This window comes from Gossypium hirsutum, chromosome D04 (genome assembly GCF_007990345.1).
Source record: "Gossypium hirsutum isolate 1008001.06 chromosome D04, Gossypium_hirsutum_v2.1, whole genome shotgun sequence".
Taxonomy (NCBI): Eukaryota; Viridiplantae; Streptophyta; class Magnoliopsida; order Malvales; family Malvaceae; genus Gossypium; species Gossypium hirsutum.
Genome location: NC_053440.1, coordinates 6,902,072 through 6,914,363, shown reverse-complemented (window position 1 = coordinate 6,914,363; position 12,292 = coordinate 6,902,072). Strand labels below are relative to the sequence as shown.

Sequence of the window (12,292 nt, the reverse complement as noted above, 5' to 3'; positions counted from 1 at the left end):
CTGTATTGTATTTTTACATGAATAATAGACTTATTTATATTTTATCAAAAAATGAATAAATTCTTTTTTTTGTATGTTTATAAAAAATGAATAAATTTTTTAAATTTGATCCTCGCCTCAATGTTGCCCCAAAATGTGGACATATTGTCTTAATATGTCTTGAGTTCTTACAATAACTGTATAACCTCGTTGGTCTATCTTTTCCTAAATATCTATATTTTCACGTATCCGACTAGGTTTTGATCGACCTTTTGGCTTGCAACGCAACTCAGTATTCGGTAGCAATTCAAATGGAGTGCTCAAAATAGGCGACCATATACTTTCATTGGGGACCGGTTGGAATTCATAGTTATAACACCCCAGATCTAGCGAGTCTAAAGACTTGGGCGTATAGCAATAAATAGTCTATTTGGAGTAATGTTGTCCATCCAAAAGATTATTTTGGCGTATACGTGTAGGCGTATAGTAACTACCACGTGAGTTAGTAAGAATTTAACTTCATGATATTCTCATATATTAAGGAGATGTTCGTATTAAGAGATAAATGGTAAGTATGAAATGTGTATTCGCCAAAGGTATAGTACACCTGATTCGTCTGGAATACTGTACTAGTTAGATTTTAAGCAATTTGGTTAGAAATCAACTAAACAACCAAACTGGATAATTGTGATCACAAGGTATTTATTGATATTTATCTAAAAAATTGTAGGCCATTAGGAAGGCAAGTTCTGAAATGTATACACTTGTTAAATTATTTAAGTAAGTTGAGTCATATTTATATGTGAGAGACGATTTCTGAAAGGGTTATTCTTTCTTCTTCCTCTTCCTTAAGTGGTATTTACTGATACCTTCTTTAAACCTGAATGTATCTTACATCGATGATCTAGAAGCTATGGTTCTTTTATGATCAGTGGTTACTTCGCATCAATGTGAGTATTTCAGCTTTGCATGATAAGTTCTGAATGAGTAAATCTGTATGTGGTGATTGGACAGTAAGACTATAGGTATAAGATTTCTGCAAGAGATTGTCAGCGATAAATATGATAAGTAATTTGTATGTATAAGAGTAGTAATAGTGACGTTATGTATCTAAGCAGTGGTTGCTGATGGTTTGAGATGAATATTTGGATCTGGAATTTTGAACTATAGTGAGTGAGAATCAAGTGAGTCTCTAATTTGACTCTTGCATGTATATTGTTCATACTGAAGTATATCTATATGAAAGTGATCAAAATGGAAACTGAAATCATGGATAGTATAGCATGAATATGATACTTATACAACTATAAGAATAAAGTTATGATTAGATTAAGATATAAGTTAGCCTACTTGAAAATAAGTTCTATGGGATATATGAAAAGTGTTATGGAATTACAAAATCTTGGGTCTAGAATGTATCTAGTTCGTAGAGTTTGTAAAGTGAGTCGGGTCACCGCGGTGGTAAATAAGGAAGTCCGTTGGGACTGTAAACATGAACTCTAATATGAAACTTTGAAGGAAAAATTCCATGCCCATGGCATACTCTAAAAAAGAACTAATGAATAACATTTTATCTAACGGGGTTCTCAGTGTGTCCCTGGGCGATGATGGGCAAACCTCACTCAATGTGAGTTTAGGAAAATCTATATTGCAAACATGATAGTTTTGGGATACCTATGTGACATCTTGTCAGCCTTTGTGGTGTACTATTAATGTATCGCCTTTGTGACATACTCTTTATGGATCGCCTTTGTGGCGTATTCTAATTAGATTGCTTTAGAGTGCATTCTATAATAAGGAATTATGGCACATCCGATATATCATTTGTTGGCCTCTGATGTGTTCTGTGAAGCCTGTCGTGACAGTAAATAAGAGATTCTATATGATTGCCTGCATGGAGTGCTCTATTAGGTCTACGTGATGTAAACTATTAGGAATGTCTAGTAAAGGTTGAATCTGAATGTCTATCTTTATTGTAAAATACGAGTAAAGTCTTTTATTTTTATATTAAGTAAGGCTAAGATGAGGTATGGATATGTTCTGGGCATAGAGTGAATAAATCTTAAGGGTTTCCGTGAAAAATATATGTGTATTTGTATGTTAAGAAGGGTATCCATCATAATGATCTATAAAAATGGAAAGTGACTGGTATTGTGTCGTCTTTTAAAATTATTCTGAATCTGAGTTAATGTGATACTAAGTTATGGGAGTCTAATATAACATGATATGGAATTTGCCAAAATGGTCTATACAGTGATTTAACAGTATGGACATGTGTGGTATTGAATCAGGGTAGATATGTTTACGAATTGATGGTTTTAAATTTTGCATAAGTATTTGTCAAACATATATGTATCCGCACATGATAAATGTCAATAAATAACTATTTGAAATAAGAGTATAAGTTAAGGCATGGATTGTTGGAAGTGATTTCTGAGGGTATGTAATGTTAAGAAATTGTTGTGGGACATATGAAATGTTTAGAATGATTCCTCAATTAATTACATAAGGAAGACTGAGTATGACAAGAGAATGATAGCTGGTATATAAGAGAATGGTAAACTGGGGTGGTATCCGCCAAAATAAATGATACAGAATAATTGGCACATAGTAGTTCCTACGAGATTGCATAGTATCCATCAAGGTATTATTATAATGAGCTCACTAAGTACTCTTGTACTTACAATATTTGTTATTTCTTTTCAGGTACTTGAGAAGAGACTTCTCCTAGAGGGACGACGTTAGGAGTACGCCAAGTTGGTGGCAGAGTGGGCTATTATGCATACAATAGAGATATGGCTTAGTCTAGGAATACGCCTTTTAAGTCTATATTAAATAAACTTATATTTGGTAAGGATTTGTATCGAGTATGTTGTAATAAGAGTATTTTAAATTACTTCACTTTTTTTCAAACAATAAGTTTCTAATTAAAATGTCAAATAACATGCTTAAAGAAATAAGAAATTGTAAATTGTTTTTGTGAATGGTTTAACATTGTGTAGTAACACCCGAAATCCAGACTTGGTGAATCGAGTTGGGTTTGGGGCGTTATAAGACTTCTACACTTTATATATCCATTTTAGTTTGTACACTTCATTAACATACTTCATGCGATCCAAATGTGCCGAGGCACATGTAGCAATTGCATGTACACATGAAAAACGAAGTGCTTCATATCTTCAACATTTGAGGTCTCTTATCTCAAGTATAGACGACAAGGTCCCCTAATAATACCTTCTTTGAGTCTATAAAACTCCGTAACCCAAAACATTTTCTTTGGACACGAGTGACACATTGCAAACATAGAGTTCTCTCTTTGTGCATTTTCTATAATATCTTTAATCAATTCTTCGCACCAAATGTGTCTACTCGTTATCTTTCCAACATATTTTTCTGTATGCTTCGGAAACAAGGCTAATAAATATAAATATGTTTCTTTGACCACCGATGCTATCGGTAAATAACGCATCCCATTCAATATGAAATTTATACATTCCGCTAGATTCGTTGTCATGTGCCCGTACCGTAAAGCTCCATCATAAGATTGAGTCCATTGTTCCTTGGATATCTCATCAAGGTATTCAACACCAAATTTGTTTATTGCTCTCAAATTCTCTAACATTCATAGAATTGATGCTGGAGGAGCTCATACCCTTTCGAAAAATAATAAATAGTATATCCATGAATGTAAATAATGTGTTAAAGAGTTATACAAAAAAATAATATTTACTACATACCCAAGTTAATAACATATCGTTTCTCATAATCCTTGTGAAATCAGGCTATGTAATTTGACCCAATATGATGTATACAACATCTATAGTGTGCATGGTCCCATAAGCTTCCACATTGATCATTTCTAGCCTGTATTCCGGGTGCCTTTTAAAAAATGATACATATCTCAGGTTGCGACACAACATGCCTTTTCAAGTTAGTTAAGAAGAAGTCTCAAGCATCAACAATTTCTTGTTCAACAATTGTAAAAATTATTCGCAGGATTTTTCGATTATTATTCTATACAACAATCAACAACAAGTGATGTTCATATCTCCCGTACATGAACGTGCCGTCAATTTTGACTACTGGTTTACAGTACTAAAATGCTTCAATGCATGGCTTGAATGTCCAAAAAAGATTATGGTTTAGCACGATGACGATGTAATAGGCCAATTTAGCCCGGGCTCATAAAAAAATAATAAACCTAGAATAATAAAACAAAGTCCAAAATTATATCATTTGGCCCGATCGGGATGGCCCATTACTTGAAAAGGTTGAAGGTCTATCTACAAGCTTGATGCATATGGAAACATAATCTTCAATGATATGCAATCTTATATATGATATGTAATCTTAGGTACGATATGCAATCTTAGATATGATATGTAATCTTAGATATGATATGCAATCTTAAAAGATATGATTTTGTAATCTTAGAGATTTAATTTGTAGATACCTTTTAATCTTAGCCGTTGATGTAATTAATCTGTACCGTTGGATTTGGGGAGGCTCAACTATAAATAGATGCCTCTCCCTTCATTGTAAAGGGCGGAAGTGGGGAGTAATAATAATTCTTAAGAGTATTTACTCAAATTTCTCTCTCTCTCTTACGTTCTTATTTTGTTGATTTGTGTATAATTTATTTATTGATTTGTATATTGTTGATTTCAAATCTCTTTTTCCCTTATTATTCATTTTCAAATTCATTATTTTCAAATTTGTTTACATTTTATTTGGCCTTATATTTTTTTATTTTATACTCTTTGTTTTAAATTCATTGGTCTTTGATTATTGATGCTATTTAATCCTCTATTTGTTATTTTAGTTTTTTTATTATTAAATTAATTATTTTAATATTATTAATACTATTATGTGGCATCATTAATCTTGTATCATTATTATTTATTATTATTATTTTTATATTCATGCGCATGCATCGTTTTTATGTAATATATATTGTTTTATATATAGTATACGTATGCTTATATATATTTTATACATATGTTTTTATTTTTATTTTACTTCCTAACTTTTATATACATATATATACTTTTATATTTAGTTTCAATTTTTTTTTACTTTTGTATATATGTACATGTATGTATTTATATATTTTTCTAATGAATATTTTATATATATATATACACACATGTCTATGTTTTTTATTTGCTTAAATACAAACTTATATTTTCAACACATATGTTATAATATATATATGTATATTTATATATTTTTCTTTATTTTCATAAATACATTATATATATATTGTTATAAATTCTATAGTCCAAAATTTTATATGTAAACTCATGTGTATGTCTTTTATTCTTTATAATTTCATGTATATATTTTGTACCTGTTTTTCTCTTTATATTTTTTTGTTTATTTCCTTCATTTGCTTATTGATTTATGTTTTCATTTATATTTTGTTCATTTGATACTTTACATGTCGTTGTTTTTTATGTACATTAATTTCGCTTATTTCTATGCCATTGTTGTATTTATTATTGTATTTTACACTTAATGTAGCATTACATCATTTTTTTACTCGATTTTAAAATTTTCAAAATTGAGATAATACTCATATTTAGGATTTTCAAGGAAATTGAGCCCTAACGTATTGGGTTCCAATTTTCTTCGTTAAATCTAACAATCGAGAATTACTCATTAATCAAAAAATAAAATGAAAAGCTTGTTGTCGGGAATTTAATATGTTGTATCCTAACGTATTGAATGTGACGTATTGATTTCTCGAGACAAAGATTTTAAAAAAATAATAATAACAAAGAAAATATTCCAAGTTTAGGATTTTGAGAAATTGTGTCCTAACGTATTGGGCCGCGATTTCTTTATAAATCTTAAACAAATGAATATTCTTTTAAATTTTATTACACGAGTATTTTGGACTAATTCATTTTTTAGGAATTAGAATGCCGTGCCCTAACGCATTGGGTGTGACATTTTCTTTCTCCGAAATGATAAGAGTATTAATAAGTAACGTTTTTTTAAGTTTTTATTAAGGATCATATTTTTAAATTTTTGACATTAAGACACTAATTAATTAACTAGGTACCAATTTTGGGCGTTACGAGGGTGCTAATCCTTCCTCGTACGTAACCGACTCCCGGATCCATTTTTCTAAAACTCGTAGACCAAAGCTATTTTTTAGGTGATCCAATCACACCTCAATAAAAGATTGGTGGCAACTCCCAATTTTTGTTTTTTTAAAGTCGACAACTAATTTTTGTTTTTTTCCAAAATAAAAGTTGGTTTCGACAGACGATACCTAGGACATAATAATTTAGTACCTTCAACCATTACACAAATCATTATATGATTTACCCTACCCGTTATGCACATTTTCTATTGTCTTCTATTTTGCAACTCATGCCTTGAGGTACGAAACGGTGTAATCGTACTCACTATAAATATCAACAATGAAAATTCTAACCATAAGACAATGTCAGAGATTAGGTCAGAATCCAATTTTGGATGGTCTTGTGACATACCTGCAACAACATAAGTATTTCACCGTACATAAGATATTATTAGATATAAGGTCATAATCCAATTTCGAATGATCTTGTAACATGCCTACAACAATACAAGTATGTAGATCTTCATATTTATTAATTGTCCAAAATCTCATTTTCTTTCTTACAGATGCCATGATTTTTCATGGACATTTGCTATCAAGCAATGCGCACTTTGCCTCATATTAACTGCTCACGATTTTGTAACATGAAAGTTGACCCCATACTTTATGCTAATTGCTTTACTGCAGCAGCAACAACATATTTGGAGGAAAACTCTATCCCAACTTGTAAATCATTGAAATTTGTAAAAGAACTCGTATATCTCGATATTTTAGAAGGAAGTTCTAAAAATTCTAACCTATCTTCATCATCAAGGTCTACATTAAACATGTGAGGTGGAGGTTTATATGTCGTAAAATCTAGATGGGTTCCTCCAACATTATCCGAACCTTCATTTTTAAAACCACTCCATTGTAGTTAAGTAGTAACAACCTTTAGTTTAGAAAATAATACAATTTCTAAACCATCTGACCTAGACCCCCAGATTGGATCATTATTGGTTTTAGCTTCCTCTTCATTCTCAACCCCAATTGCATGTCCAAGGTTGGATGTCCCTTCGCCGATGTAGGTTGTAGAGTACATCATTCGTTCTCGCCAACCTACGTTAAAGCCAATATTACTTGTCGATTGCCAACCGGTGTAACTTGATGACATGCCCACACAAATATTTCCAACATAGAACATCGATGCTCCGAAGTTAAAATAAAAAAACACTCATAAAATGTCGTGCCAAGGTCTCCAAGTTCGGGTTGCTAACTAACCCCGATTGTAAGCCAAAGTTGAAATCGAGGGTTATAACCAAGGAATGCCTTTCCACTGATGATTCTGACATTTCCTGGTATATGCTTTATAACAAAGCCATGAAACAATCACACAACCTTGTGATTGGACTTTCTGCTTCCTGTTCCCGATAGAACTGTTGCTGAACTCGGACCACCTTCCTCGACATCGACAAATTGGGCATTTAACTCTAGTATAACAATTCCACTAGACGTATGCATATCGAGCATTGCTTCGACATCCATGTCGCTTTTGAGCTCAAATGTATCATATCTAACAAGGTTTATTGACGTTAATTAACTATATTTCAAGCTCGAAATTCTCCTCTAGCTTGAAGTCGAAGCTTTCCTTCTCATTCTTGATCAAAGCTCGTTCAATTTTATGCTCCAGTTGAAAGTCAATTCTATAGCTTGGGTTGATACAAAAACGGTCCTAATTTCAGTTTCACAAATTTAAAGGTCGTAATAAATAACGACTCTAATTCATCTACTCATTTTCGTAAAAAAAAACGATTTCACATGTTAAAAACAAAAACATTATACAAAAAGTAAGCACTAATTAACCAAATTCAAATGATACTTGAACTAATTTACTTTATTGTATCGGTTTTTGAACTTCAAATTTTCAACATCAAACTATATTCTCCTTATGAAATTTTTCTGGTCAAAATTTAATTAAGAAAACATCTTTATATCAATCTCATTTTATAAAAGACTCTACCTTCGAGTATGAAACATAATTTCAAAATGTCAGAAAAGATTGATCTTGACTAAACCTAATCATGGGTTTGAGCTGAGCCAATACAAAATTTAAGGTCCGAACCTAATCGACCCAAAATATAAACTTAAAATTCTGTAAGAACCCGATCCAAATTAAAAATACTAAACACAAGCCCAACTCAATCCACCGTATTAAAATTTTTAAAATTCTGTTGATTAAACCCAAATTTTTTTTAAATATAAGGCCTGAAATCAATGTTTCAAACTTTGAGCCCATTTTAGTGTGCAACCCATTTTTATGTTACAGAAAAGGAGCCCATGTTTTTTTATTATTTTGCTAGTCCACATTTACCATAGCCTAATCATTTTAATCCCAATTTGAAGTCCAAAGCTCCGTTTTGCTCAATTTTAAAACTTCACCTAACCGCATTGGGATCAATTTGCAACTAGGGTTTGAACCCTAGCTTTCGACAAAAATGATTTATATCCCTAATTTTATTTTAAATTTAGCATATATCACTAATTTTTCCCCATTTTAACACCAAACTAGTTCTAACGCCCCAAAGTGGCAAAGACCTAGTAACAGAGTAAAGATTTTACAATAAGCATTCATGTTGAAGTTGAAACGCCAATGATCTCACAACAATGGACTCACTAGGACAAGGATACATGTAACCCATTACCAAGACATTGACACATAACAATACAGTATTTTATAGACTTGAATCCGACACCAATTCTTCTCTGAAATTTAAGATCCACCACCTAAAAAAATACAAAAAAGATTTATCTCGACTTAATTTGAAGGTTTCGTCTTAAATTTACTAGCAAACAAAACTGAACATGCCATTTAAGGCATATATGTTATTATGCCACAGAACAAGCTTCAGATCAACTAATCTACCTACCTGGTGTCCTATGGCCTGCAATTGCACAATTAATTACTCCATCGGCAACTGCAACACATTCAGACAGTTGGAAATACAAGGCAGTTCTTTACCATTGCCACTATTTTGCTAGTATTAATCAATTAGACATCTACACATGCAATCGAACCAAAACTTTTACTGAGTCACTGCAACAAAAGTGAATAAAAGCAATTCACTGCCTGAAAGACATTTGAAGTTACCCAAAGATGCTCAATGAAAAAATTAAAACCGCATTAAATTAGATATCAAGAGAAGTTTCAAAGTGAACTGGTTGATATCTGTATCATTACAAACTTATAAAAGGTTACACACGAATAAAAAAGCAACTTGTCAGAGACTGTCTGGATCACCTAGTTGATGACAACTAATCTCCCGACACATATTTTGAAGCTCAGAAGTTGGTGCTTTAGAGTTTAGGCTCAAGGAAGCGAGCACCTAATGAAAAGCAATATACCATTCTAAGCGAGAAAAGAAAAAAATCCATATAATACTATAACCATACAATGCAAATTCAGAATTGGGACTTATCAAGGCTGTCAAAATAAGGATGATCCATAGCTGCTTTTGCTGATATCCTCTCTGCAGGGTCATATTTAAGCATCTTCTGCAATAACCAAAAACAAGAGCTATTAGCCTCCAAAATGTGCAAGTAATAGAAAAGTAAATCAGTAAATCATGAGCAGGAACTAAATGCTGTCATTGTCACAGACGGTAAACACTTTTTATGTGTTATATCGTTACGAAATTATTTGGCAATGATCATGGTGTATGACTTGAAATTGGCATCCTTGCAAAAAGGCTAAGGAAATAGGAATTAAAAGAGTAAAAGGCACCAAACAGACTATTTTCAGTTCCTTCTTTGCTGTGCATATACCTATGCATAAAGATTAGTGGACATATAGAACTGATAAATTTCATGTATATCGCTACTTGTTCCTTTCTATTCTTTAAATATTTGACTTTGAACATATGATCATAGATTAAAAAGCTTTTAATGACTTGAATCACTCTGACCATTGCTATAATCCTAGTATAACATGCAACGAAATTCCAAGTGAATTCTAAATAGCTTCGATGCTTTTTCTATCTGTATTCTCTACCCTCTTGGTCCTATTCACATGGCCTAAATGTTAATCATGCTAGACTTTATTTTTTTTTTCTCTCAAAATTCTTCCCCGTGCCAAGACTGCAATTGTGAGTTGAAGACGACCTGCACTTGGATAAGTGTCGAATACAAGTATTGTCCGACTCAAATATGCTTAGTTTTTTTTTTCCTAAATTTCTTTCATGCATTTTGAGAAACATATGAATTATTCATACTATTGTAATGTATTTAATTTACCATGATTGTAAACCAACAAATCTTTTGACAATCATTTTGGATTTTTTTAATTAATCCATGACTATAATTTGAACATTTTGGGAGTTTGCTTGTTGGCAGCTTAATAGAAGTACAAAAAAAATTAACGGTACTTAATTTTCTTCTTAAACTATAATATGTAGAATGGTTGATGCTGAAATGAGACTATATCAACGGGTATTTGTTTGAAACAAAGGAAGAATAAATCTACATTAGAAAACATGACTATATTATGATGCTTTGATTTGAACAGTTTGTTAATGTTTAGTAAAAGAATGAGGACTTACAGAGAGGAGATCAACCCCTTCAGGAGAAAGGGAAGGAACAGCGCGTTCCAAGTTCTGAGGCTCCCACCGTGGGTACACGTGCCAATCCCTTAGAGAGGTAACCCCAGGCCATTGCTTCTCAGTTGGGGTGCCCAGTAACCTTTTCAATTTTCACCCAATTAAGAAAAAAGAACGAGAAAAAGGGTGGTTGCTAGGAAGAGATACATTGGGAAGAAACAAATATACCTGAAAATGTGGAGCAATTGCTGGAATTCAGAATCCCCCGGGAACAATGCTTGCCTTCTAACCATTTCGGCGAAGATGCATCCAACAGACCACATGTCGACGGCGGTGGAGTAGTGAGTAGAGCCAAGCAGAACCTCAGGGGCCCTGTACCAGAGCGTTACGATCTCATGAGTATAGCTTTTGAGAGGAACAGTGAAAGCACGGCCAAGACCCAGATCTGCAATTTTGAGGATACCCTTTTCCTTGTCGAGGAGAAGATTCTGGGGCTTGAGATCGCGATGGAGGACGCCGTGGCTGTGGCAGTGGGCGACACCTTTGCAAAGCTGGAAGAGAAAGGACTGAATGAGGGAAGGAGGAAGGGGCCTGGGGTTAGGACCCTTGCGATGGGAATCCATGAACTTCTTGAGATCGGTATCAAGGTACTCAAAAACCAAGTAGAGATTGGCCTTAGAGCCGCCGTTCTTGTTGGTGTCGACGTGCTCGACGCAAAGGAGACGAACAATGTAGAGAGACTGGGAAAGCATTTGGAGGAGGGAGACCTCACGGAGAGCAGTGGGAGGGACGCCTTCCTCGTCCATCTCAAGACGAGTCTTCTTGAGGGCCACCAACTGGCCGCTTGCCTTGTCTTTGGCCTTGTAAACCTTGCCGTAGGTACCCTCCCCTACCTTCTCCAGCTTCTCGTACTTTTCCATTTTGAGTTTTGGTGTTGATTTTAGGGTTAAAACCACTGAACCGCAATCCACAAATCGATACGTTGTTTCAGAGAGGAAAAAGAGAAGGGATCTGATCTGCTTTGGTCTGGCCCTTCGTTTGAATTTCAAACTTTATAAAAAGAGGGAGGGAAAGCAAGACGCTCCCGTTTGTTTTTGTTTTGAATTTTAAAATATAGAAATTTCTTTTAATAGAACTTTATAAAAATGACAGCTTTGGATAATTACCATGTAAATTAGCCTAAACATTAACACCATATTTGGTTTGGTGTATTGGCTCCTAATCGGTGGGCCCCACTTAATCCCCTTTTAATCCGTTGTTTGGTTGGTTGTATTGCCATTACGTCCCAAATTTGTTCTTTCCCTATTACACCCGGTCCCGTAATAAGTATTCCCCCCATCCAGCGTCGATTAGAGAATCCTTATCCATTTCTTATTTTCGTTTCCTTTTTCCGCCCTCATAGATTTCTGCTTCTTCTTCCATCGGTATTGCAGATCTGTCCTCATTTCTTCTGCTTTCATAACAAATCCTCAACATTGTCTTCATCGGAGGCCGATTTCAGGTATGAATCTTTGCTTCAACATTGTCTTCGGCTTTCTCTGTTTTAATTTTTCTCTCCTTTAGATTTTTCAACATTGTCTTCAACATTGTCCCCTTATTTTTTAGGTATTCTTTTTTGGTATACTATTAAAATAGTCATTTTTTTTGTCTC

The 12,292-nt window shown here is 33.5% G+C and overlaps 1 protein-coding gene across 1 annotated transcript; it reads right to left on the bottom strand.

Annotated features, from left to right (window-relative positions):
• Nucleotides 1–9,211: 9,211 nt before the first annotated feature.
• On the bottom strand, nucleotides 9,212–11,756 carry LOC107934322 (cyclin-dependent kinase B1-2). The gene is made up of 3 exons (XM_016866726.2): nucleotides 10,870–11,756; nucleotides 10,645–10,783; nucleotides 9,212–9,601 (listed from the first exon to the last, which is right to left on the bottom strand). The coding sequence occupies exons 1-3, from the start codon at nucleotides 11,559–11,561 to the stop codon at nucleotides 9,509–9,511; spliced, it is 924 nt and encodes a 307-aa protein (XP_016722215.1). The 5' UTR covers nucleotides 11,562–11,756; the 3' UTR covers nucleotides 9,212–9,508.
• Between the last annotated feature and the right edge of the window lie 536 nt (nucleotides 11,757–12,292).

What these genes read in the sequence shown, in the direction of transcription:
- LOC107934322 (XM_016866726.2), bottom strand. Translation starts at nt 11,561, where the DNA reads ATGGAAAAGTACGAGAAGCTGGAGAAGGTAGGGGAGGGTACCTACGGC. An exon ending in CAATTGCTCCACATTTTCAG is followed by an intron (nt 10,784 to 10,869) that starts GTATATTTGTTT and finishes AAAATTGAAAAG; the next exon opens with GTTACTGGGCACCCCAACTG. An exon ending in AAGGGGTTGATCTCCTCTCT is followed by an intron (nt 9,602 to 10,644) that starts GTAAGTCCTCAT and finishes TGGTTATTGCAG; the next exon opens with AAGATGCTTAAATATGACCC.